This window comes from Balaenoptera musculus, chromosome 3 (genome assembly GCF_009873245.2).
Source record: "Balaenoptera musculus isolate JJ_BM4_2016_0621 chromosome 3, mBalMus1.pri.v3, whole genome shotgun sequence".
Taxonomy (NCBI): domain Eukaryota; kingdom Metazoa; phylum Chordata; class Mammalia; order Artiodactyla; family Balaenopteridae; genus Balaenoptera; species Balaenoptera musculus.
Window position 1 is genome coordinate 97,122,311 of NC_045787.1, and position 26,997 is coordinate 97,149,307.

Here is a 26,997-nt window from a genome sequence, read left to right on the forward strand (position 1 = left end):
TGAAGGATTGAAATGTTTCAGAAATGGGGCTCTGAACCGATCGAGAACTTTTCACATAAAGTTTCTCCTTTTGACAATTTATATGTGTTTACTAACTCTCAGATGTCTCTGGATCCCAGTGGTCTGGTAGTGGCGGTAACACCTTGAGGAGAACTGCAAACACAAGGGTGTTTATTTCTGTTCTCGCATTATGTAGGGGTTTGTCAGAATATCACTGCTACCATTTCCTCTAACAGCCAATAAGGGATTTAACCCCACACGTAAGGCCTTTTGTACTTTAAAAATATACCTTAGGCTTGTTTTCAGCCTTACTTAATGCTTCTGTAAGTAAACTTAATTTTAAGATAAATTGGAAACGTTTTCAAGGATTGAAATAAAGAGAGCCTTTTAAAATAGCCCTTAAAGTTATATTGGTATTTACACACTCTTGTTCAAGTCTATACATAATATTTGTTGAGGTTTATCTAAATTTTTTCTGCTCAAAAGACTTTCTGGACCTTAAATTGAATACTAGGAAGGAACTAGAAATTGGAAGACATAGATGAGTGTTAATATATCTCGTTTCTTGGCCCATGAATTGAACCTCTGGCAGCCAATGCTATTTCGTAGAGCCGTGACTATTTCTGTTATGTGGAACGTGGTCACCTGGACATCATTTATATGAAATGTACATTTGCCTACCAGATGCCCAGAGCTGTGTGTGTGATTGTCTGTCAGCTTTCTTTATATATGTATATAGACACATTCTATCCAATATATAAAACTGGTTATGTGTCTGTGACTGTATATCATGGCATATATACAGTTGGAATCAGAGCCAGGTTTGCTTGGGCAGGTTTTGTGGGAGAAGTGAATTTTGGGTAGAGTTCTACAGAGGGGGTTAGGGTAAGCAATGTACTTTGGCAGAAAGAAGCAGACATAAAACTTCCAAGGCTGGAGTGATTACATTAAATGCATTCGTGAGTAAGCATGAACCATTTAGGAGCAAACGTAAATTATTGGTTGAAAATAGCCAGGCTAAAAGTGAAGAGGAGGCAAGGAGATAAGTATATCAGAGAACAGGAGGGGCGTGTGGGAGCTTCTCTGTTCTGTGTGGCTGGTAAACGTCAGCCGTGGAGACCAGCACACCCAGACCATGTCGCCATCTAGTGGAACTGGCTGAAACGCACGGGGGGCATCACCACCTCTTCTCATTGCAGGTTAAATTAATAGTGTGGTCATCTTGGCAACAGAGAAGCTTACTTCTCTTTCCCCTGGGGATTTTAGATGCAGAGTTTGAGAAAGGAGATGGATGTAACTGTGCTCCCCCCAAAAGTATTAATTTTGACTCTAGAAAATGGAGCTGAGCACCAATATAAGGAATCTCCCATAGACAATGTTTGGAGGCCGTGGTCTTGCTGAGAGTGTAGGATGTATGTGGCCCTTCAGCAGCTCAGAGCATGGAACGTGCAGGAAGCAGCACTCGAGAGGGTCTGCAGCAGAGTGAAAGCCCACCACGTACGTCTCTGGGTTGGCTTGTTGTTTCATGTGGTTATGGAGTCCAACCTGTACAGTGGTGGCAGAGGACAGCCCTTCGGCCATGGACACCGCAGCCCACAGACCTCAGAGCTGGAAGTCATGGTAGAGAGCTGTACTCCTCCTGCCCTCCCTTCCACCCACCCGTGCATGCATCCATTCAGCAAAACTTAATGAATTCCTCTTCTGTATCAGGGACTCTTCCAGGTACCAGGGATACACCAGTGAACAAAACAGAGAGAAATCCCTGCCCTTGGAGAGTAGACATTCTACTAGGGGATATAGACAATAAAATAAATAAGTAAAATATATAGTAGGTGGGATACTATTAAGTGCTAAGGAGGAAAAGAAATGTTTTTAAGCTGAATAGGAGGATAAAGATGGGGGCGGGGTGTGTGTGTGTAGGATTTGCAATTGTGTGTCCTCACAGAGAATGTGATATTAGACTCACCTGAAATATGTGAGGGAGCCACACCTGTGAATAACCTGGGGAAGAACATTCCAGGCAGAAGGAAAGCAGATGCAAAGGTCCTGAGGTGGGAGTGGGCACGGTATTCCAGAAACAGCCCTAGTGCTGATAAGAAAGAGGACAGGGGATGAACCAGAGAGATGGTGAGGGGCCAGATAAGGTGGCACGTTGTGGACAATTATGATGAATTTGACTTTCACTAGGCATGAGATGAGAAGCTGTTTGATTTAGTCTAATAGTCTCATTTTACAGATGAAATTTAGGACAGAGAAATCAAATCAGGTGTCCATGGTTATTCAGCATGATAGTGCCAGAGCTGGGATGGGAACCTGCCTCCTAATGGCCCACTGCCTGCCCAGGCGGGGTGCACAACCACACACAGGCCCAGACTTCCACGTGCAGTGGTTTAAGAGGAAGCCAGGTGCTGGGGGCTCCTCCAGCAGCTGTTTGGTTGTTCCCCCAGCGTGAACTACCTACCTATGGAGGCCCCACAGCAAACACAAGAAAGGATCAGACCTCTTAACTCAGAGGAGTCCTCTGCCCCAAATGCCTTCCTTTGTTTGAGCATAGAGACAAATCCTTGGATTTTCCCAGTGGTTACACGCAAGAATCTACAATCTTGTAAAGCCTCCCTACGTTCATTTCTAAGTTAAGTGGATATAGTTAACATCCAATTCCTATAGTCCCAAATGTTTGATCTCAGTTCTCAGGATCACACATCTCCATAAAAGTTAGTAAGATGGCGTATTACATGTTACTTAAAATGAATTTGAAACAGAATTACCAGCTGAGGAGAGAGCGAATGGTTACCATAAAATACAGTTTGGCTTGGACAAATTTTGCCCAACATTCTTGCTTTACGGTGAGCCAATTCAAGCTTTTTTTTTTTTTTTTTTTTTTTTCCATCTATCTCCTTTAGATCTCATGACAGATGTCCTCTGGACACAGGCCAAACCCTCTAATCTCACTTTCTGATGAAGGTCAGACTAGTGCTAAGTCTAGAGGAGAATGGCTTTGTGCTGTCGTCTGCATCACCTCCTGTCCTTTAATCACTGTGGCCTGTATCTTGTGCACAAAGCAACATGAGGTCTTTGCATAAGGCTGTCCCATCTTGTGGAGAGAACTAACTCATCCCTATCTCTTGCCCCTTCTTTCCTTTCCTTTCCCCCTAAAGCAAAGCTCCCATTATAGGTAATGTGAGATTTATATCATCATCTTATTTTGCATTTATATTTGTTTGCATAGTACTTTCTCTCCCTCTCTCTCTCTTTGGGTTTTTTTGTTTGTTTGTGTGTTTTTTGCCAAACAAGGTAATTTCATGTGTTCATTTGTGTACGTTGTCTTTAAATGAGCTCTGAAACCCCACTGCCATTAGCGTTGCATTCTTCGGAATCCTTTCGGTGGTTAAAGTCTTTGTCTCCCCCTGGAGCCAGAGGGCACGGACCCCTGTGGTCCTTTGATTCCTGGTCCTGAGGAAAGTAATGCTCCTGGTGGAGATGGCTTTGGTGAGAACCTGAGAAGGAGTGCTTGCTGGAGGAGATTCCATTATCAAAACTCAGGACAGCAAAGCAAATGCAGAAATGCAGGTATTTTTGTGGAGGTTGCTAGGAGCAGTAAGTGGGCCTTAAGAAAACTTGACAAGAACCATTTCTACATTTCTGGCTTATGAACAAGTATTTGCTGCACGTGGGTGACAGAGAATGAGAGCGCTGCGTCAAAGGTGCCTCGAAAGACAACCTAATTAAAAACTTAGCTGATTTCTCCAGTTTCCAGAAAGTTCTTCTGTTGGAATTTAGTGTTTTAGCTGTAAGGCTGCAGTGGAATTTAGTGTTCCAGCTGTAAGGCTGCAGTGGAAAGCTAAGTGTTTTAGCTGTGTGCTGTGTGTGTTTGTAACAAGCAGCGCCAAATGGACTTTGAGCACATCCGAAGGCAAAAATCTGGCCTGACCTTATTAGGCCAGTGTTTTCCATTGTTGATCTGCCCCTTCTCTGCTATTTAACAACTTCTTAGCCTTCAGGGAATGTGTCCCTGAGCTTCTCACCATACCCTTAGCTCCTGGGAGAAATTCCAAAGTAGGCCTGACCTGACCCTAGATTGGGATCTGGAGCTTTTATACACACACCTTCCCAGCTCCTTGTCCTGCCTGCCTTCCAAGTCTTGCTCTTTCAGCCCCTGTGAGGAAGGCAGCCACCCCGCTGGGGCAGGGATGTCCTCACACAAGGCCCATCAAGATGTCCCATCAGGGATAGTGGGGCAGGGCCATGCTGGGAGGAGGAGTGGAGGAGGATGCCCAGGGACCCAGGTCCTACCTCTCATGCATCCCTCCCTGTGTGTGCCACTAAGGTATCTCAGCATCTCCTCCCCGCCGCCCCCCACCCCCCAGGTTTCTGCTCTCAGCTACCACTGCCATCAGGTAGACAGGACTTAGCCCTGCAGGAGGGGGGGGGATGCAGGCTGCACTCTGGCCTTTGTCAGGCAGCAAGCTTGAGGAAATGGGAGAGAACGGTTTGGTCAGCGGTGCATCCTCAGCCTCCGTTACCCACTGTCCTAGGGGCCGGGCACGTGGTAAGGCTGGCAGCAAGGTGAGAAGTTCTCAAGCACATTCCTCATTTGCGGCCCGCGATGTTGTATCAGTTATGGCTCTTCTTATGCAAGAAAGGAACCCTAGTTTGGACTGGCTCATACAAAAGTGGATTTTTTATTAGTTGCATAAGTAGAATGAGATTTGATTTAGCAGTGCGGTGATGTCAAGGACCCACTTTTTTTCCAGTCTGCCTTCTGTGGTTAAGTTTCTTCCTCAGCTGGCTTCTTTCATGCTGGTTAAATGTCTGCAGCAATTCTAACTTCATACCCACAATACAGTGTCCAGAGGAGAGAGAACTGGCTTTTGGTAATTCTATCAGAGGAGTGAGTGACCTTTGCCAGAAGCCCCCAGCACATTTCTGATGTCTCATTGACCCAGATTGGGCCATGTGCCCAATCTTAAGCCAGTTTATTGAGTAAAGAATGTGCTGTGTTGATTGGCTTAGGCTTGGGTTGCCTAAACCAGTCACTCTAGGGCGAGGGGGATGGGATTACTATGACTGTGCGGAAATGGTCAGGGCTGAACCTGAGAGCTGGGGGCTGGGGTCAGTTTCTCCCTCTAACAGCAGGCTGCTCCCCAAGGAGCAGGCAGGCGGGCGGAAGGAAGTGATGGGAAGTCGGCCACGGTGTCTCCTACACAGGCTTCCTTTCACCGTGTTTTTTTTTCTTTCCCTGTTGCTTCTTATTTGGTGTCTGGCTATGGTCTAATACAGCAAATGGAGCCCGGCATATTGGATTACCAACCCCTCTCCCCCACCCAGTGACAAATGACACAGATGCTATCAGGGAGAACAAGGATACAGAGTCCATGAACCACAACAGTACTGCAGATCAGAGAGGGAAATTCTCAAACACAGACCTGGTCTGGTAAGCGCTGAGCGATGAGAATAAGAACTAGAGAAGATTAATTACAGGCAGCCCCTTCAACCTATGGTAATTATATGCCCCCATAGAACACTGGAGTCCAATATAAAATTTTTTTAAAAATCAGTGTAAGAAGTCCATACGTCCCTGTAAAGAATACCCTTACACTTTATATATATGAGCTTAATTGCCATATTTGATTATTTTATCTATTTTAATGGATATAACTGAACTCTGGGTAATGTAAAGACTTTCAAGCTGCACACAAATAAACAAAACAAGGCAATTAATCATAAGGAGTTTCATTTAGTTGATGCCAGATGAGACCTCCAGGAGAATGGCTATCTAGGACAGGGGATGGGGCTGGAGCAACTTTCAGAGGGCTCTTGAGGGAGTGAAAGGCATGGTGATATAAAGAAAACACTGCTTCTGTGATGAGTAAATTGGGATAGAAGAGGTGCCAGTTTATCTTTGTAGATGAAATCCTTGGCTAGGGTATAGGATTCCAAACTCCCAAACCTTGTCCCCAGCCAGCCAGTATTCCCTGCCACATCCCCAAGGGAATACATGCACAGAGGGGCCAACCAAAGCAGAGGAACCCCTTTATTATCAGTGGGCTTTGACCCAAACCCCAGTGATGACCTGGAACCAGGCTGCCCTTGTGGGTCACAGAAATCAAGTGCAGGAACACTGGGCTAGGCTGCAGAAGGACACGGAGGCTGCCCCGAGGGGCTGGTCACAGAAAGGACACCTCCACTGTGGAGGTCTCCGAGATCTACGTTCTAGTCCCTCTTTTTTTTTTTTTTTTTTTAAATATTTATTTATTTATCTTTGGCTGCATTGGGTCTTCGTTGCTGTGCGCGGGCTTTCTCTCATTGCAGCGAGTGGGGGCTACTCTTCGTTGCGGTGTGTGGGCTTCTCATTGCAGTGGCCTCTCGTTGTGGAGCACGGGCTCCAGGCACGTGGGCTCCAGTAGTTGTGGCGTGCGGGCTCAGTAGTTGTGGTGCACGGGCTCAGCTGCTCCGTGGCATGTGGGATCCTCCCGGACCAGGGCTCAAACCCGTGTTCCCTGCATTGGCAGGAGGATTCTTAACCACTGCGCCACCAGGGAAGCCCTCCTAGTCCCTCTTAAGATGCTTGTGTGATGAGCCTTTGGACTGGTCATATCAACTTACTGGACCTAATTTCTCATCTGTGAACAAGTTTGAGGAATGAGGAGATTGAGAGGACCTCAAAGCCTTCTTTGAGCACTAGCTTTCTGATTCTTGGATTCTATGCATAGTGTGATAGGAAATGTCATGTGGAACCAAGATAAGTTTCGGGGTAAGGACCTAAATCCTCTTTGCCAGCACTTACGGACAGACAAGTGATGGCACAGTTTCTGTATTACATGTCATAAATGTCTTAAATAGCCATCAAGTGGCTTGACTGGCTGAGCGCCGGGTGTGAATTGCTCCAAATTGAGTGCTGTTAGTTGGATCCTACAGATGCTGTGGTATAGCCACAGCTCACTGAATAGAGGGATTGTTTCCTTTGCCAAGCCAGGCTTGGATTTTGGCTGCCAGCCTTCTGTTCTGGGACATCCAGATGTCAGGGATCTTGTGGGAGCAGTGAGATCAGACGGTGACTCGTGGCAGATGCTTCTGTTCAAAAGTGGTTTCAAAGCCATGGTCACGTGGCTTATCCTGGGACAAGTGAGCCCCACTGGTGTTTTCAGTCTCCTGTTTTGTTAAGAGTCTGATTGCAAGCGGTGCTGCACACTGTTGTGGTTTATTGTTTTTTGGTGATCCTATGACTCAACAACCCACACATGCTCCGCTCTGAAACGTTAGCCCTACCTCAGTAGGAGAGGTTGTTTGTTTTTAACATCAGTCTGCATAAAACGGTGGTCCCAAACTCAAATGTCTACAAGAACCAGGCAAGAAGTATCAGTGCGTAAGCAGTGCTTTATATGAACAGTTGCAAGTCTTGAGACCTGTGGCAAACTTGCAGAGAACAGTTCTCCTCTAAAGGCATTGAAGTTCAGATGCAAAATAAAACTTACGTGGCCCAAGAAAACTCTGAGCTGGATTCAGTCCTAAGGCTATCAGTTTGTGATTCTTGGGCTCTAAGCCAGCTAACTTCAGCTATCATTGATATGTTTGCTCAGCTTCAGAGATGCCAGATTTTATCGATGTGAGCTTTTTGTATTTTTGTTTTTATAGTAGATTTTAGCTTTTTACCTTAGGTTAGAAAACTGGCTATCACTGGGGTAAGTGGGCCACCATAATTTTTACCCACAAATTGCAAATACTTGAAAAGAAATCATGTCCTCAGTGAAAATCATTTCTTTGGTTCAGTGGCCTTTGGAGGCGGAATCAATTTAGAGAAGCAGAGATGGAAATCTCAGTCAAAACAATTCTGAGTATTTTACATCGTTAGAAAAATTTACATCACTAAAGATAAGGAACCCCAAGCATTTGAAACTCACCCACCTGCCTGGCAAGTTGTCTGTTGGGTTTGTTTACTCCTCTTTGCCTTTTCTTGGTATGAGGCAGGTAGGAGGTTAGTGAGCAGGGTGGAGTTGGGGATGGGATAAACTTGCATTTACTCTTTTCCCAACCCTCCCCCCTCCCCCTGCCCCCTCCCCACACTCTTAATTTCTGCATTCCTGCTACCACCTGGGATGCCCTGTGAAGGAACAAAGAAACCAGTGAGTTCATTTACTCTTAGATGTTAGTCATTCACAGGCCTCTCCTCCAAGGTACGCTTGTATTTTTAAAAGAACCTGATGGTAGAACAGAAAATAGGGCAAAGTTTAGCCCAAAGTACCGCCTCTCTAATGAGAGTATTTCCTGTAGTGCTAAGAGGATAATTTGGGGCTTGGGAGCCTCCCAGGCGCCTTAGAGATAACACCTTGTGTTGCCCTGTTTCAGGTAAGACCTGCTGGGCTAGCACCAGCCACTGAGTTTGGAGAAGGGGGTTCGACTTCATTTTTTTTTTTTTAATATAATTTAAACTTGTGTGAGAGTCCATGCAAATTATTGCAAATGTGCTTTTGTAAGAGATTGATGGCACCAGCTTCCCTGTGTCTGGTATTGGCCAGTGGGAGAGCTTTGTGAATTTAAATATTCCTTCAGCAAAGTCACTCAATTCAAGCTGTGCTAAAATCGTGTTCTGTTGATGGTGCTTTCTCCTCAGAGTACTCTTCCAACTTACTCTTTTCAGTGAGGTTCCGTAAGTGAATAGTCCACCAGTCCTTCTTCTACTACCTTAATACCAGTTTATTCTGCAACCCCTTGCAATTTGGCTTTTACCTCTAGTTCTGTTACTACATCGTCTTTCTCAAAGATCCCCAGTGGCCAGTTGATTTTCATATCCATTGGCTTTTTCTTTAATCTTCCTTTCAGTTATTCTTTCACCTGTGGACTGTTAAACATGCTGTTAACTCTACCTGGAACCGTTCTTCCTTCTTTTCTCTCCCATCTCCCCTTCCTTGGCTAATTCCTTGACTGTCAAGTTTTAGCTTAGGCATCACTTTTTTCAGGAAGCCTTCCTTGATGACTCCCTCCCCCAGGTCCGATTTAGGTACTGGTCCTTTGAGTCTTCATAGCACCCGTACTTCTGTGCTATTGCACTTATACTGTATTCTAATTAGTGTTCTTCACCCTCACCCACTCTACTGCGGGCTTTGTGAGAGCAGATACCGCGGTTGTTTTATCTACACCATTTGCCTTATATGTGTACACAGTAGATGCTCAATAAATATTTGTAGAATGAAGAGCTACATAAATGAAGATGACATCTGAACAGTGACGTCTTCAGCTTTGTCTAGAACAGATGATGAACCCCTGACTTCTTCCATCAACCTTTGGTTCTCCCTAAGTCCCTTGGACCTCCAGTTAGAAGATGTAGGGCTTTCCTGGTGGCGCAGTGGTTGAGAATCTGCCTGCCAATGCAGGGCACACGGGTTCGAGCCCTGGTCTGGGAAGATCCCACATGCCGCGGAGCAACTAGGCCCGTGAGCCACAATTACTGAGCCTGCGCATCTGGAGCCTGTGCTCCGCAACAAGAAAGGCCGCGATAGTGAAAGACCCGCGCACCGCGATGAAGACTGGCCCCCGCACCGCGATGAAGAGTGGCCCCCAGTTGCCGCAACTAGAGAAAGCCCTCGCACAGAAACGAAGACCCAACACAGCCAAAAATAAATAAATAAATAAATTAATTAATTAATTAATTAAAAAAAAAGAAGATGTAGAGGGGTTGTTAGATACTGTCAATAAAAAGTGATATCTGACTCTGAAGAAGAAGACAAGTGTCAGGAAATCCTGACCATTCCCATTCAGCCACTCATGACCAGGCAGAAGCCCTCTGCATTGCTTATGTTGAACAAGTCAGGGTCACCTATGCATGAAACCAATGGAACATATGAGTTTTAAGGGTTCTGACCACCAACAGAATGGGAAACACGTTGTTCAGGAGAACAGGCAAGTTGGTGGTGATGATTTTATCATCATTATGGAGGAAGAACTTAACGTCTGTTTGGCAACTGTAGAGAAACATAGCCTAAGAGAGGAATTGATAAGTATTGTGTAGATACAAAACTGTGTAGATGGTACTATGCTTTGCGGGCTGTTTAAGAAATTTTCAAGATAATTTTAACAATTTGCAATTTCATTTTACTGATTTTAGAACCCAATGTCCCTCCTCTCACCTGTGAAAACATTACTCTCCTGTATTAAGGGTGTTACATCTGTCTGTAGATCTATGTATTAGGACAGGCTTTCTAGAGCAGTTAAAAAGAATGTGAAATGTTGATCACATGCTTCTTCTTGTCTCTTGAAATTGGGTAGGAATTGTTGACCGGGTGTAAAGACAATGAAAAAGGATAAATTTATTAGGCAAGGCTTAGTGAAAAATGTAGGTCCATATATATATATATTAGAGAATAGTGTAATTAGCAACAGTAGTCTATTTTGTAGGACAAAAATGAAGTATGTTCCACAGCCTTTGTTTAGTGAAGAGCAGGTGTCGTATGCAATCTGTTGTAGAAATATTTTCATCAAAGGCTGTGAGGTCTGTAGGAGAGCAGCACTCCCTGAAGAGCCCTGGTTGTCTGGGAAGTTGGTCTGGTAGAAGAACACATCCCCACACTGGTTGTCCTGCTCAGGCTCAGACTCAGATGTGTGAGTGGAGCCACATTCCCCCCGCCACATCTGTGCCTCCTCTGGACTTCCCCTTTTCTATTCATGTCTGGCTCCCCCGTCCTCCAAGTCAGCCAGGCTCAGAGCCTCTGAGTCGGCTTTGCTGTCTGACCTCTCTTACTGCACTATATTCCTCTTCTTTTGGAGCATATGGCACATTTGCCTTGAATTAAAATGATCTGTGCTCTGCTTATTCAGACACATCCTAAGATACAGAAAAGTTGCATGGAATGAGGTCAGAGGGACCCGCATTCCAGTCTCACTTCACATTCAGTCCTAGCTAAGTGACCTTGGGCCAGCCACTTATTTCTCTGAGGATCCGTATCCTCTTCAGAAGCAGATGCAGCCAGTAATACCCAAGATTCCTTCCTTACAGGATTATCATGAGGATCAGTGGTGATGTATACAGAAGCACTGCAAGAGCTAGAAAATACCACCTTGCTGAGATGTCGTTAAGAGTAGAGATATGTTCTGTAATGTGTGTGGCATAATACGTAGCACATAGTAGGTGTTTGATAAAGTATACTTATTATTGCTGATGATATTAAGACATAGCTTAATTTAAACACATAAATTGTTTGGTACTAAACTGAGTTGCTGGTTCAGAATTTGGGGCTATGGCCAAGTGGGATACTTTTTCCTTCCTCTGGTCCAGATAACAGGATGTTTGGGACAACCAAAGTGCTGCCTTTCTACATTCACAGGTTAATTCCATCCGTCAAGAAAACAGATGGCAAAATTAATTACATATTGTGCAACAATGGATCCCAAATTGGCCTCAGAAAACAGAGCATGTTGTAAATGCAAACAGCCTCTGAGGGAAAACTTGCTCCTAAGAGACTTGCTTAATAGAATGTTTATCACCTCAGAGGAGTTCATGCCTTGAGTAAAAGAGGTGTCTGGAATTCTCCTCTGGGGTTTATTAGTATATATTATTCAGGTGGCCCGGTGCTGGATGTTAGTTCTTAATTTAAAGGAAACAGCATTCCCACTCTGAGGAAGGTGGGGCTGCTGCTCTTTTAAAGTGGGCAGCTTCTGTTGGTACCTTGCTGGCCCTGGAAATTCCATCAGCTGAAATGAAATTTTGTTCAATCCATCTTATTCATGGCTCCTAGGACAACTGTAGTGGGTTTGCTAGGGGGCTGGCGAGGTTGCCTCTATAAAGATAAGCACAATCCATTAGTTGAAGCCTAGACTCCAGTGGCTTCTACTGGGGCTGTTTGCATTTGCTCAGCACTCTGTTTATGAGGATGTTAAGAGGAAGTGCCTCCATTCTGTGCGTGTTGTAAAACAGAAGGTTTGCAGCTGTCAGAATTATTTTCTTCTTGGCTTTTTATCCGATAGAGTTTTGGATTGTTGCAGATTACCAGCCTCAGTTCTCCAGATGCAATGCAAATTTTCTTGTTTTCTGTCTTTGAAGATAACAGATATTTATGTACACAGTTCCTTGTAACGTACTTTTGGGGTAAGGAGAAATTAGGCTTATGCTTACATGTTGCCATAATTCAATATTATGAAATGATTGAATGATTATTTTATTAGTTATGTAGTGCCTTCACAGTATCCAGTGTGTTCTACTCTCTAGAAAGGAGAAAAAAAAAACCCCCACAAGATATAATCTTATGTTCCAAATAGCTTACAGATCTGCCTCAGAAGACAACTAACATCCAGAGTATCAGCTTTAAGTGTGTTAGAAGTTCACAGTGGAAGTTAAGTTCACTGCGGGCTTCAGTAGGCTTTATGGAGGAGTTGAGACCTGAGCTAGGCTTTGGGGTTAAAAAAAAAAAAAAGCGCGTAACAGCAGAAAAAATAGACCTGCAGCCTGTTCCAACCGTGTGGCTGCACAAGATGTGTCATAAGGTTTGTTTCCAGTAATTTCCAGTTAATGAAAACAAGTGTCAAAGTTTCTGAATGATTACTTACTTTTCAAATCATTCATGTGTACTTGTGTATGGGGTGGGGAGCAGTCATGATTTTGCCACTAGTAGCGTCATTTACACTCACTTGCATTGCCAGCGCTTTCTTTGGGAGAGAGAGGTCGTTGTTCCAGCTGGCATGCTGGGCACCTGGCCCATAGCCTGCTTAGCTCAGCCGCTTTCGTGTGTGCAGGGACTGTGGCAGGTACGAATCATTGTATTTCTAGCCTCAGTGGGCATTTGAATTTTCAACCCATGGTCTCATTTAAGGGAAATCAGCTTGAATCTGTTAGATAATACCAGCTAGCGATGATAGTTAGACTAACAGCTGTGGGAACGGAGGGGAAAAAGGGCTATTCGGGAAACATTTTGACTGTGGGACTTAGATTAGAAATAAGAGGACACAAAGCAGCCTAAGTTAATGATAATCATAAGTTTCTAGCCATCTTGCCCGAGTAAGAACAAATTTAATATTATGAAGAAAACCAAGATGCTGGGGGTGGGGGAGGGATCTATCTGTGCCTTCAAGTATAAGGATACTCCCTAGGTGAGTATCCTTCCAAGGTGAGCCTAAGGAACCTTCCAAGCAGACTTGTCCTAAGGGCAGCTGGAAACATATAGGCTGGAGCAGAGGTTCCCAACATCTTTACTCATGGAGCCCTTAGTGTCTCAGTAATTTTTTCATATCATTTCTAGGATACAAGAAGTACCTAGCAGTTTCACTTATGAAGTGCTTAGGTCCCCATAACTTAATAAGTAGTTATGTACTATTAACTTGGTAGCCGTGTGAAAAAATAATACACATAAAGTGAAACGTTAAAAAATAATGTTTTTATTTCATTCTTCACCAGTTACTTCCTAATGGAATGGGTGCATCTGTTGGGCCTTGCATGTTTCAGTCAGGATCCAATCAGGAGATAAAGCACATGATAATTTGAACGGGAAAGTTTAATATAAAGAAGTATTCGCTAGCAAACAGTATGGCGGCTCCTAAAAACTTAAAAGTAGAATTACCATATGACCTAGCAATTCCACTTCTGGGTATATACCCAAAAGAGTTGAAAACAGGGACTTGAACATGTATTTGTATACCTATGTTTATAGCAGCATTATTCACGATAGCCAAAACGTAGAAGCAACCCAAATGTCCATTGATGGATGAAGGGAAGAAACAAAATGTGGTATATACACACAGTGGAATATCATTCAGCTTTAAAAAGGAAGGAAATTCTGACACATGCTCCAACATGGATGAATCCTGAGGACGTTAACTAAGTGAAATAAACCAGTCACAAAAAAGACAAATACTGAGTAATTCCACGTACATGAAGTACCTAGAGTAGTCAAATTCAGAGAGAGAATGTAGGATGGTGCTTGCCAGGGGCTGAGGGGAGGGAATAATGGAGAGTTAGTGTTAATGAGTATAGAGTTTCAGTTTTGCAAGATGAAAAGAGTTCTGGAGATGGATGGTGGTGAGGCTTGCACAACAATGTATGTGTACTTAATACTACTGAGCTGTACACTTAAAAACGTCTAAGATGGTACATTTTATGTGATGTGCATTTTACCACAATTGAAAACAGTAATAAGAAAGAAAAAAAATTTTTTTAAGAAATATTCATTTTGATGAGGGTTGGCTGTTAGGAAGTAAAGAGAATTCTGAAGAACAGAGGAATAACAAATATAAAGAGCGGCCTCTTCCCCTGGGTTTGAAACAAGGCACCAAACCCAAACTTGCCCTCTCTTCTACTGTAGACCTTGTCGGGGAGAGGATGGCTGGCCTTGGCTCCTTGGATGGCAGAGAAGTCACAGTAGTGCTGTGCTGGTAGAACTTGCTGGAAATCCATCCTCTAGGATGCCGAGGAAATGTTCATGGGGAGGTTTCTCACTGGAGGGGCTCTGCTACAAAACCACCTAAGGGGGATGCCCGCAGAAGCTGCCGGGGGATGCCAGCAGAAGCTGCCGGAGGCTGGTGGGTGCTCACCACCACATACAGCAGGAGCCAGCTGCTGAAGAAGGTACCTGCATTGCAGGAACTGGGGGCTGGAGAAGCCATGTATGCTTGTATAAGGCAGCTTGCAGCAAGAGCACACCAGAACCAGGAAACAAAAGTTCCTCTTCCTGTAATGTCTCTCCATGGCACTCCACTGACAAAGCTTAGGGTAGAACCAGCTGGCCAAAGAAAAACTACGTAAAGTTCCATCTTTATTTTTGCAGAGGGTGAATTGGAGCTGTGAGGCAATAAATTGATCACTGACCACCTCACAACTTCTAAAACCTTGAAATCAGATTGTATTCCACTATCCTAATTTCTTGTTTCACGTTACTTTTCACATAATAGTTGCTTTTTAGTACAGCAACTGCCAACAACCCAGCTTTGCAAAGAAATGCTCTCATCCAAAGAAATATAGCAGTCTAATGTTACACTGTGAACTGGCTTGACCTAGTAGTTCACGCAGTGTCTGAGGGATGTGGAATAGTGCTATGTCTTCCTCAAAAATTTAAGATATCCTGCAACACCCCCTCGAGTTTGCTGTAGTGCTCTCAGGCACCATGGCACACAATCTGAGGATCTCAGGGCTCAAATTGTGAGTCTCTTTCACCAACTCTGACCACATCATTCTAACATATGAGAATCTAAGGTACCGATTTGGTTAAGAATACAGAAGAGTCAGGTGTAATGTAAAAATTGTATAGGGTCAATATTGTTTCTGAAAATCTTTTAGGAAGTTACCAGATTGGAGAATAACACACCATCTTCCAGTAAGTATAGGACTTATTGTAAGTGTTTCCTCCAGCATCGGAACAAGTTCCTGTTTCTTTCGGACTAGATTGGATAGTTGCCTTGTCTTTAGAGGTACTTTGACATAAAAAAAAAAAACATGCATAGCCTTAACCACGACATTCACCATCAGTGTCTGAGACGCCCCCAGTGTGAGAGGCAATGTAGAGACAAGGGTCAGAGCAAAGCCCCATGCTTACTCTTCAGCATAAAATCATTTCATGGTGGCTGATGCCCCATGTAGGTTATTATTTTTCTCTCTCTTTCTGTCTGTTTTGGGCTGATGGTACCTAATTGAATTTGAGAAAGTTGAATGGCATGCGATGGGACTTTGCTGGATTCAGTAGTAAAAATTCTATTGAAATAGTTTTCAGATTTAAAAAGTTAGTGATTTGTAGCTTTCTTCTGTTTCTACGAGGAAATGAATGGACTTAATCAGACCTTTTTTAGGTAGGTAGGCAGGCATACTGTTCATGTCACCACTTTCCCAGAAAATACATTCATTTTGGTGATGTTTACAGTTTTGTGAATCATAACTGGTACCTATTTCTATAGCTCTTCTTTAAGGCGAAGCTGAATAACTTAAGCTTTGTAATCTGACCTATTCAAAAGGAAAAACTTCTGATCCATGCCTTTCAGTGCTACCTGCAAAACAGCCTCCCTTTTCCTCCTGAAACCCTGTTTGGATAAGTTCTGCTTTGGTTCACATTTTCATCACCTGCTCAGTTTGTCTGCTGAGTTTCAGCCTTGGCTGCTTTCACCTGGCAAGCCTGTCTCGCCCTGTAGCTTCACCTCCCAGCGTTTTCTGTCTCTTAAACAGTGACGAGTTGGCACGAATATTAACTTAGCAGAGAATCTACCCATGTCAGAAACTCAATGTTAAAATCCAAATATGACAACTTGGAATGGATTAGACTTTCAAACAGATCTCAGACCAGGAGTCTATGGTCCAAATTCCACATATGAGCACTACTTCCGTTTTCTTGTGGATTTCAAAAGTTTGTTCAGAAACCCCGATAAAAATCTTAACTGCTCAGATGTGATCAAGTAGGGACACTACCCAGCCTGTCTTGGCATCCTTTTCTACCCCCTTAGAGTGAACACACGGAAGAGAAAGAGATTGTCACTGCTGCCGCCTCAAGCAAAGCTGCTTGCTTCTGAATTCTTCATGATAATCAATAGCAGATGTGTGGCCAGCCCTGGAAAGTTGCATAACTGTCTCACATTGCATTCGACTGCAATCACTAGCCAATACGAGGGGGTCTCCAGTAGGCTGTTGAAAAAGAAAATTCAGTTTAAAAAATCTTTGTTTATCTCATCATAAAATTATTTCCTTGCTGTAAGCAGTAAAGGTAGTGGTTACAGTGGAAGTCGTTTGAATATTACTGCCCTTAAACTTGAATTTCACTTCATTATAAGGAGGAACTTTCTAATGATTAGACAGGAAGTGGGACCCTGTTAAAGGAGTGAGTCTCTGTTAATAGAAGTAATCAAGGAGATCCTGGATGAATGCTTGCTGCCTGTGACGTGTCTAGGAGATTGCTTCACAGCCAGGTAGAGGATTAGAGTAAATGACCTCTAAGGTCAATTCCAAGCCTGAGTTTCTGTGACTATGATCATTGATCACCTTTTCCTCCTGCTCCTTTTCTGAAGATAAGCCAGGGATGCATAGGTCAGGTGTGGCACTGCCTTCTGGGCCCAGTCTCAGCCCTGCCTCTTTTCTTCCTGGTGAATCCCTTCTGTAGCCCCTCTCAGGTTATCCCACGTTGACCCCATTAACCTGGGCACAGTGAGGTTCGGCCCTTTTATTTTCACTTTCCATCACTGGACCACACACATTAAATTGCCACACCTATCTGGACCTTCTGTAGGGCCAGCATTTAGGGATTTCAAATAGATGCTCCACAACCTAAAATAATCTGGCTTTTTTCATGAAAGTATTTGGAAAAGTGATGAGGGGGACTTCATAATTTTCAGTGCTTCGTCACATTCTTGACTCATATTTTTATTGTTGCTACCTTGTGAAATAAGTGGCATTATCCCCGTTTTACAGATGTGCAAACAGAAGCTCAGAGAGGTTAAATGGCTTGCTCATTTTTAGAAGAAAAGTGATAGAAGAATGAATAGAAAAATAAAATCCTAATGTAAATGAGGCAGTGCTTACTGAGTTTGTGGTAATCAGGCCCAGTTCTCCCACATTGAGTCTGGTGTTCTCTTCTCTGCTCCTGGCAACCTCACATCCAAGGAGGTTTAGTCAGAGTCCTGACTGAACTTTTAATTTAAAAAAGAAAAAAAAAAGATCTGTAGTTTCATGTAGCTGAATAAATAGACGCTATTAAACTTATGGTTTATTTAAAGCATTGAATATCAGGAATGGAATAGCTTTGATTTGAGGCTGTGATCTAAGCATTTGATCAGAGTGATTTGAGCATTCCATCCTAGAATCATGACCAGCTCAAACTTTTTGAGAATCTTCCAGTATAGCAATCTTTGAATTATTCTTCTGCAAAATAAAGGACTTGAATTTTACATGAGTAGTTTAATAGAGTGAGAAAGTCTGGATATAGGAAACAGGAGGCCTGGTTTGCATTTACTGCAGTCTCAGAAACATTATTACTTACTTTTGTGACCTTGAGCAAATTGTATAACCTCCCTTTCTTTAATTACATATCTGTAAAATGAGTATAGTGACCCAAGGGAACTGAGAAGTCTGAATAAAACATATATAAATGCAAGGCATCATAGCTAAGTATTACAAAAGAAAGACCCAAAGACATAAATTCTTCAGATAGTATTTTCAGACCTGATTTTGAGTGTGTGTGTGTGTGTGTGTGTGTGTGTGTGTGTTTCATCATCTGCTAAAAGTTTTTAGCAAGGAAGATTTCTTAGGAGAGAAATAAAAGCAAACACTGATAGTCTAGGAAACAAGTGTCTCCCAGATGTGTTGTCGTCTCCCTGTGTGCGCTCACCCCAGATGTCAGCACTTCTTCCCATTCCCTCAGAATTAACCACTCACACCCAGAGCATTAGTGAGCCTGGAGGATACACTGAAAATGCCATAGGGAAGAATAGGAGAGGGTTTACCCAGAGCAAACTTCAGACTCCCAGGCAGGGCCCTGGGAGGCAGCTTTCCCCATCCTCCGTCTCCACACTTATCCTCAGCCTTCTTCGTTGATTCACAGCAGTTCTGTCCCTGCCCCCCAGTCTCCCCCACCTCCTCCCAGTACCAGCAGTGCATAAGCAGGAGGCCACTTGAGGCTCAGGGCTTGGCCTCCTGAGAAGGTGTGTAAGGAACCTCCACTGTCATTTGAATGGCCCTTTCTCCACTTTTGGTAAATAAAACTTTCTTAAGGAAGAAGAGTGAGATCACCTGGGCCAGGCAGGGGCTCTGGCGAGACACCCATTTAGCCCCACCCCTCTTTTGGAAGGTTAAATGCAAGAGAATGTGTGAGGAGGAGGAGAAGGATGCAAAGCCTGCAGCCCTAACCAGGTGAGACCAAGAACACAGATCCTTCTGTGAGGAGAGGGATTGAAAGCCAACTTTATACATAGATCATGGAAGCCTTTAAAGACTCTCAAGGGTGTAGACATAAATAACAGAAGAAAAGGCAAGGAAAGCCTCAAATAGAAGAAAGCCACTTTTTATACCAAGTAAACAACTCCTTTTTTTCCCCCTGACCTAAAATGTTGTTTATACAGATTCAGCCTCTTGTCAGCAGGGTAGAAATAAAAATATTGATGAAATGACCATTTCTGTGGCATGGTATTCTTATGACCTAGAAGCTGTTAAGTCTATAACAAATTGACAGAGATGCTTAGTCGTTTTCACTGCAGAGAACTTACAACATTCTTGAATGGGAGCAGAGTATGTGGTACCTCCTGAATGAACTGTACCTTCTCTTCCCAATTCTGCTGGCTTCTCTTCTGTGTAAGTCTGAACACTTGCTGCTCTCCCCTGTTCTTAGCAGACATCTGGGCCACTGTAAGCAAGAGGTCCAAAGCCCAGGCATTTTCCCAACAGCTTTACTGAGGTATAATTTAAGAGGACATGTTTCTGCTGTTCTATATAAAGTTCAGTTGAGAGGTGGTGTTAATAAACCTTCCTTAGAACCAAGATCACTTGGAAGGTTGAACCCTTTAAGTCTCTGGTCAAAATTACCAAAATTATGCCAGTAAGCTCCATGTGAGCAGGGCCCTTTTACATGTGACACATGTAAATATTCGATAATGACTGACTGAATGAAAAAAAACCAAACAAACAAAAAAACAGAATCTTAGCCAGCACTGTAACTCTCCCATCTTGATACAGAAGGTGGGAGAGCCACTGTTGGGCATGGGTGGACGTTCAACATAGTATTTAAAAGCAGTTTGGTATTAAATGAGAAGTGCTGCTAACTTAGTTGCTATTTTGTATCAGGTGGTCTGTAAGAGATTGTTGTTGTGACTTCAGAGCATATTCCAAGCCACACTAAGAGGTGGTGGAGTGTTTCCTAAACGTACAGAAGTGAACAGGTTGCACTTACAGGAGATAACAAATCATTGTGATGTACTGGAGCATATTTACTAGGGCTAAAAAGTAACTAATCTCCTTTTGAAAACAGAGCAAAATCAAGACGAAGTGACTGATCTAGTATCTGTCTGTTAGCGTAGACAACCAGGGAAACCCCAGAGAATCAGCTGCCCTTTGTCACCATTCTTTTTTTTCTTATTCATTGAATATTTATTGAATAGATACTATTTTTAGGCTAGTATATAGAGAGTGTTGTGGAAAAAATAAACATAGAAACCCTTGGGTAGTTTTTTTGATGATTTCATAGAACACATACAAAATATATACACCATTTTAGCTGACATCCTCGTGTTATATATTATACAGTTGTAGTTCAGAGGAGTGAAATAAGAAGTTGGAAAGAGCTAATTAGAGGCAGACACTGAACTAATACCTTATTTTACTAACACAGTCAGCTGGTTTCTTCTTTTAGGTGGTTAAGGAGATTTAGATAAATTTACAGTTAACCACAAGACAAAGAAATAAATGCTTACAAACAGTGAAACACACTTCTGTAGAACTTCTGAGAAGGACATGGACACTTTCATATGGAGAGGTCCTAGAATATCTGGAATTTTGGATCCTAAAGAAGAGTGGTTTTTGTGGGCGGGAGGGTAGGACAAGATGGAGAGAGGCTGTGATACAATCTCTTAAAATATACTGAGCATGCCTTGCACTTGAGCTAGATCAGGACATTGTTCCCCAAGGTGACTTCTGGACTGCATTTAAATACAAAAGTTTTTTGCCAGGTTTCCTGAGGATCCCAGCGAAAGTTCAAAGATCAGCCTGGCTGCTAAAACGACTCTAAATTGAATTAGGAGGCTGACACAGCAGCGCTTGAACTGCTCATTCAGCAGTTGCTCTCCTCGGCTAAACTGAGTGGAGCTGAAGGCCTTTTTGTGAACCCAGTGTAAAACAAGTCGGACATTAGGATGTGTACTTTAACACACCTTATGTGGTTTGTACATAATTGGACTTGCAGGAGGACATTTCATAAATCATTCTTATGGGGGCACTTTCTGAAGGAAGAAGGTAAAAGTGAGTCCTTCCTGTGGCTGATGGGGACTGGACTTTGGGTTGTGTGAATCTGCGTAATCATCACCTTGAAAAGGTGTTGCATCTTACTCCAATTATAGATGAATGGGAGCTATCTTTATGTAGTTCACAGCCCTGGTGAGATCCTGCAGGGCTCCTGGCAGACATCTGTGGAAGTCTGGGCTGCCATGGGGGAGGGCAAGGACAGATGGCGCGTGTGGGGTGAGGTGGGGAGGCTTCCAGAATGATTCCTTGGATGAGACAGGAAAGGTCGGTTCTGACCGGTAAGGGAGCTTTTCTTTGGGTTCAGAATGACCTTCATGTCTCCTCTGTAAGTCTGAAGTTACAGAGTGAAGGTATGCATCCTAGCAGCTCAGTATGTGTGGCAGGGGAGACCTCGTAGTTAACTGAGATTTTTGGAAGGGTGCAGCCTGTTACCCTTTTGGTGGTGAGGTCAGTTTCCGGGAAGCTCCACAATACTGATATTTTCCAGATGTTTCTCCTCTTTTCTCCTTTCTGACTGGCTATGTCTTCCTCTCATCATCCTGCCCTTTTAGTAGAATTGAGATAAAATTCTTCTTGGTGTCTTAAGCATGTTAGAATCACTCAGCAGTAGGAACTGATTTAATATCTAGGCCTTATATTAATATTTATAATAGCCTTCACTGCTTGTGAATAGCATAAACGCTTCTTTTCTGTTCAAACCCAATACTGAAATAAAACCCAAGAATATCTTTTACAAAAATTTACTTTTAATGGTGGCGGTAGTTTGTAATAATCTGTGGAGGATTTTATGGTTTTCATATCACTTTTTGCTTATATTACCTTCTTCAATACCAAACATAAATTTGTGAAGTAAATAAAATTTATTAATCCTCATTTTCCAGATGAGAAAGGGGAGGCCCAGAGAAGTTAAGTAATTTGCTCAAGGTCATACAAATAATAAATGGCAGAACTAAATCTTAATTCAGATTCTTTATATCTGTTGTATATTCTTTTCATTAAATTTACTATAGGGCCTCTCTTCTTGTTTTTTGCCCATATTAAAAAAAAAAAGGGAAATGAAGAAAAAGAAAGCAGCTGGAAAATAAATTTATTAAAAGAATGTAACTTTTCTCACAGTTTCCAATTGGATCTTTCAGGTATGTTATTTGAGGACCTGTTGCCTTAGATTGGTAATAAAACTAATGCTCTGCAAAATACCTCAATAAGACAGGTATGTCGGTGGCAGCTCTGGTCTCCCATTCTCCGAAGGAAAAATTAAGGTTTCACAAAGCTAAGACGTCTTCCTCTCAGCCGGTTGTGGGAGCTTGTGGACCCGACCAGGGGGCAGAATTGAGATCTGTTCTCCAGGCTCTCCAGCCTCTTTATTCTATCAGCATTTCAAAGGCCTGACTACCTCCCCACCCACGCCTCCTCTTTCGGCTTTTTGGAAGGAATTTATCCATGGTAGTTGCAATTAGCGCGGGGAGGGAATCGCCCCCTCCGTCTGGGGGATGGCCCTTGCGTAACTGCAGAGGAGTTAATGCTCCCGGGTTGCGGTTTGAGTAGGAGCGCTCGCCCGGGTTATACGGAATGAGAAAGCCTCCTTGTCTGCTTTTCCTGCACAAAGGTAAGGGGTGGAGGCTACACCCCACTTTCTGATAAAGGCCCCCCTCTTGGGCTTGTGAAGAAGGTACCTTCCAGGCACATGGACCAATCTCCACGTTACTTTCCTACAAAAATAACGTATAAAACCGAGCAGCTTTAAAATCCTTCATTTTGGGCGTATAAAACCCCAAGACACAGAAAGTTAAATGGGCGTCGAAAAATGTAACCTAAAGATGGAGAAGCATTCTTTGGACTGCGTGTGCATTTATGCCTTATGTAAAACAGCAGCGCGCGCCGAGGTGGGTCTTTTTTCTTCCCTGCACGTTGATTTACCAGGCATGGCTCGTCCGGGGTCCTGGCTGGCCGTCACCCCTCTGCCCGGCCCCTCCACAAAGTCAGCCCCACCTGCGTGCGCCCGGCCACCAGCCGCCAGGTCGCCGGCGACGGGCTGGGGCGCGCGCCCCGGGGGCGGACTCCCGCCGCCCAGCTGAGACGCGATTCGTCACTCTTGCAGAACTTTCCCCCTGAAAATCCCTGCACCAAAACCAGCTCTCCCGCCCCGCGGAGGTTTTGATTTTAGTGGCTTTCCTTCCTTTTATTTTCCGTCGTGTGCGGGTTTGGGCTGCCAAGCAAATTTGCAGCTCGTCCATGTCAGCGGCAGTCGCTTCTGCCGCCGCTTACCCTGACACCATGCACTCCGAAGCAGAAGAATCGAAGGAAGGTACGAGTTTGATTTTGCTGGGGGGCCCCGCCAGATTCTGCGGAGGAATGTGGAAGTAGGGCTGAGTAGGGGAGCAGATGGGAATTTAAAAGTGAGCGATGGGTACTTTGTCCGCTCTCCCTGCGCCTTCGCTGCTCAGTTAGAGCCGAATGTGCCGAATCCTGGACCCTTCTCACCCCGCGGCCGTTCAAAGGGGAGGGGAGGAAGAGTCGGACCTAGCTCAACCAGCCCACTAGAAGCTTCTTTCTAGATTTCTCTGGAAACGAAACAGCCCCAGTATTGACTCTAAGAACGCAAAATGTACTTGGAAGAGCGCTGCCTGCCTGCATCGGGACAGCCGAAAGCCGGATCCCCTGGAAGAGCCTTAAGAGTCAAGGGTCTCCTGAAAAAGGGTTTCAGAAATTGGAAACGTTGTGTGTTTCCGGCTAAAAGGGGAAGCTGCGTGGGGGAGAGAAGTGAAAGATCTTTATTTGGGGAATAGGTTGGTTTTTTGTTTTTTGTTTTTATTTTCTTGTTGGCTGTTCAGCAGTGAATTTATTTTGTTGGAGGCTTTAAGGGGGCTGAGAGATGAGGGAGGCCTTGTGCAGCTTGAAACTGAGGAGAGTTTGTCTGTTTCCAACTTTGCCAAAGCAAAGGGTTTCATTTACTCCTAAACAGAGAGCGGGTGACAGGGCTGGAAAAGCTCCAACCAAAACACAATTATACGCTGCTGTTAGTTCGGGGAGTTTATTTGTGTGTGAGTGTTTGTATGCTTTGTTTCCTGAAACTTTATGTATACAAAAGTCCTCTTGTAAGTTGAGGTAGGAGTAGGGATAGTTGGGGGACTGTTCAAGATTGTGAAATTTCTTTTCTTTTTCAAGCAGCCTCTTGGGAATCTGGTAAATTTCAAGTCAATCACAACAGCTCTGGGAGTGTGAGGAACAGAAAGGAGCCCCATCATTTCCCCATTTGGTAGATATCAGTCAGGGAGAGCCTTTGAAACTTGTCCTCTTCTTTTACTGAGTCCCATCCCCAAAGTAAAGTCCTGTGGTTCAAGATGTAGTCTCTGTGGGCTGACGTTTACTTTATTATGCTGTGTGAATGAAGCAGTCAATAAGAACAGGCTTGTTTAATAGAAATATGGGGCTGGTGTGAATGAAAAATGACAGCCAGGAGTATTGTTTTTGAGCTTGATGTGGAGTTTGGGGGATTAATGTTTCCTTGCTGCCGAGGAGTCTGTCCTGATGGAGCTTTGTGCTGATGGAGGCTTTTCTGTTCTGTCTTTTAGACAGCAATTTACGTAAGTCACAAGTAGTCGGAGGCAAATAGGAAACGGGCTGAGCGAATCCGGTGGTGAACTTTTATATGAATTACGAGTAGCACTTACATTGGTATTTTTCTCCCAGGCATGTTTTTTTCTTTTGAAAAAAAGGGAGTGGGGAGAAAGTGGAAAAACAGTATCCCAAAGCATATGATACATTCTTCTAGCAGCAACCACATTCTTCTCTCCTTCCCAGCTCACCCATTGCAAGCCTGAAAACTGGAGTGTGAAGAGGTCTTTTAATGTGCACCCCACCTTGTTCCTCTCCTTATCCCTCCACTTGCCATCATTTACATTCTACAGATCTGTAGCAAATTATCCTGCCTCTGCTTTTTACAGAAAGCTCAGAATGTTTCTTTTAAAATAATATGAGGTGCTAGAGTTTTAAATTGATGGCAGTTAGGGTAGGATATGGAATAACTCTTGAGGGAGATTGAATAAATACTTCATTAACAAATGGAATCATGGTAGCTTCTGCCAGGAAATAAAGGATGAGTGTCTGTGTATATATGTGTGTTGTGTGTGTGTGTGTGTGTGTGTGTGTGTGTGTGTGTGTCCCTGGCAGTTCTGGCAAGACTGGTTGTTGGCTGTGGTCTAGAACCCTCCATTTAGCTACCACCACTCAGAAAGGAGCAATGCTGTTTAAATAGCTCCAGTTATCTTTATTCTCTATCCTTACTAATCCTCTCCCCTCTCCTTAGCTTTTTTTTTCTACTTGTGGACTTAATGTGTCCCATTTAGTATGAGATCACCACAAGCTCTTCACAATGTCTGCATTACAAGAAAACTGCCGTTGGATGCTTCATGCCTGATTTGCTGTAATGAGAGATACTTTTAAGTCATTATTCTGAACCACAGTTTGAGACTAGTATACTTTGTTTGGGGTTGAATCTGAAAAAAATATCAAGTCAGATTCAGAAATCCTTGGAGGCCAACATATTTGTGTATGTGAGTGAATGTAGAAGCAAATGACTGGGGATATTGTTAAGCCATCATAGCTTAGGACGTACTTGACTCTGTGCCAGGAGTGCTGAACCGCCATGCTCGGTCAATAGCCACCTCCTAAAGAATTGATTTAATTTTGCCTGCTTACAAATGAATAGGTGATTGTGCTTGAGTATTAAACAGAGAAAAAAACCCCAGACCTCACTTTAGTAAAAGCTGAATGAGTTTAAGATATCCAGGCATAATATGAATAGGAAAGCAAGAGAAAGGAAGGAAGAAGCCTACTTTATTAAATTGGGGAAGGCCATTGAAAGAAGGATATCAACAGTTTCCAGTGGATGGGGGCTTCCTGAGGAGATGGGTTGATGGCCATATTTTTGGCATTTAATTGATTCCTGTTGAGTAAATTACTTAATTATAAAGTAGGGAAAATGAATGGCAGTTAAGATCTCAGAAGATCTTTCTAGTGCTAAGCATCAAGGAGTCTGGGGCTCCTCTGTCCTGGTTATTGAAGCTTTGGTACCAGGAAGCAAGGAAGCCATTAGTAAGGAGGGGTTGCTTTGGGAGGGTTGAGCTGTGAGTGGGCTCAGCTCCTCTTCTCTTGCCCATAATAGCACGTCCTGCCACCACCTCACCCAGTTCTCTCATGCCTCACCAGGCCTGCTGCTTCACAAAGAAAACAGTAGCCATTAGACAACTCTCTCAACTTCCTGCTTCCAAACTGACAGACTCACCTTCACCCACACCCACCCTCCCGGTGTCTGTGGAACAGGCGTGGTTCCTGCTGCGGAGGCCACTCCTTCCACCATGGGCTCCTAACTGCATCAGTTGGCCCCATGTCTTTCCTGGCTCCTTCCCTTCTGTGTATAGATGGGCTCAAGCTCCCTACTTGGGGTGTTGGCACTTGATGGTCTATCTGCCCGAAATCCTTCTCCCCACCTGACCCTCTTTTCCTGGTCAGGTCTTTGGAGAGGCTCTTTCTGAACCTCCAACTTAAATTAAGATCCCCTTACTGCCGTCTCTCAGGACACCTAATCTTTTCCTCACTGGTACTCACCACGTTGTTTAGCATCTTTCTGTAGACCACAAGCTCTTGAGGGCAAGACCGTGTCTGTTTTATTCCCCCCACTATGTCTCCAAGACCTATACAGTGAGAGGTGATCATTCAGTATTTATAAAATGAATGAATGATCTTCATTTTTTAAAGGTAATCCTCAGTACTTTGTTAATTTTAGGCACTTATTTCTCCTTTAAAATGAACCTTTTTTTTTTTTTAACCTTTTGCATGGTTCCTACTTTCTCACTCTTTGTCATCCCTCATCCACTGAAGTCTGTCTTTTTCTCCACTACTCCACTGAAATTGCCCAAATCACCAGTGATTTCCGAGGTGCTAAAATCACCAGTGACCCAGCATTCATATTTTCGTCCTGATCTTGACCTTTTTTTGCAGCATTGGACACTAGAAGACCAGTGTCCCTGCAGTCCTAAACTCCTTCCTTAGTTCCTATGCCTCTACACTCTCCTGATTTCCCTTCCTTTTTCTAG

The 26,997-nt window shown here is 43.6% G+C and overlaps 1 protein-coding gene across 6 annotated transcripts in view; it reads left to right on the forward strand.

The window, feature by feature from the left end:
• The window catches only part of TNFAIP8 (TNF alpha induced protein 8), a 123,104-nt gene that overhangs the window by 61,919 nt on the left and 34,188 nt on the right, over window positions 1–26,997 (forward strand). The window contains exon 1 of one of the 6 annotated variants that reach the window (XM_036849278.1): window positions 8,329–8,346. The exons of 3 other annotated variants lie outside the window; for them this stretch is intronic. Coding sequence is in view for 2 of the 3 variants with exons in the window: in XM_036849271.1 (XP_036705166.1) it covers window positions 23,135–23,207 (73 nt within the window). In the remaining variant the exon portion in view is untranslated. Of the gene's footprint in view, window positions 1–8,328; window positions 8,347–22,445; window positions 22,509–22,969; window positions 23,208–26,997 lie in introns of those variants that run through there. 2 more of the 6 variants (XM_036849272.1, XM_036849271.1) reach the window with 2 other exon arrangements.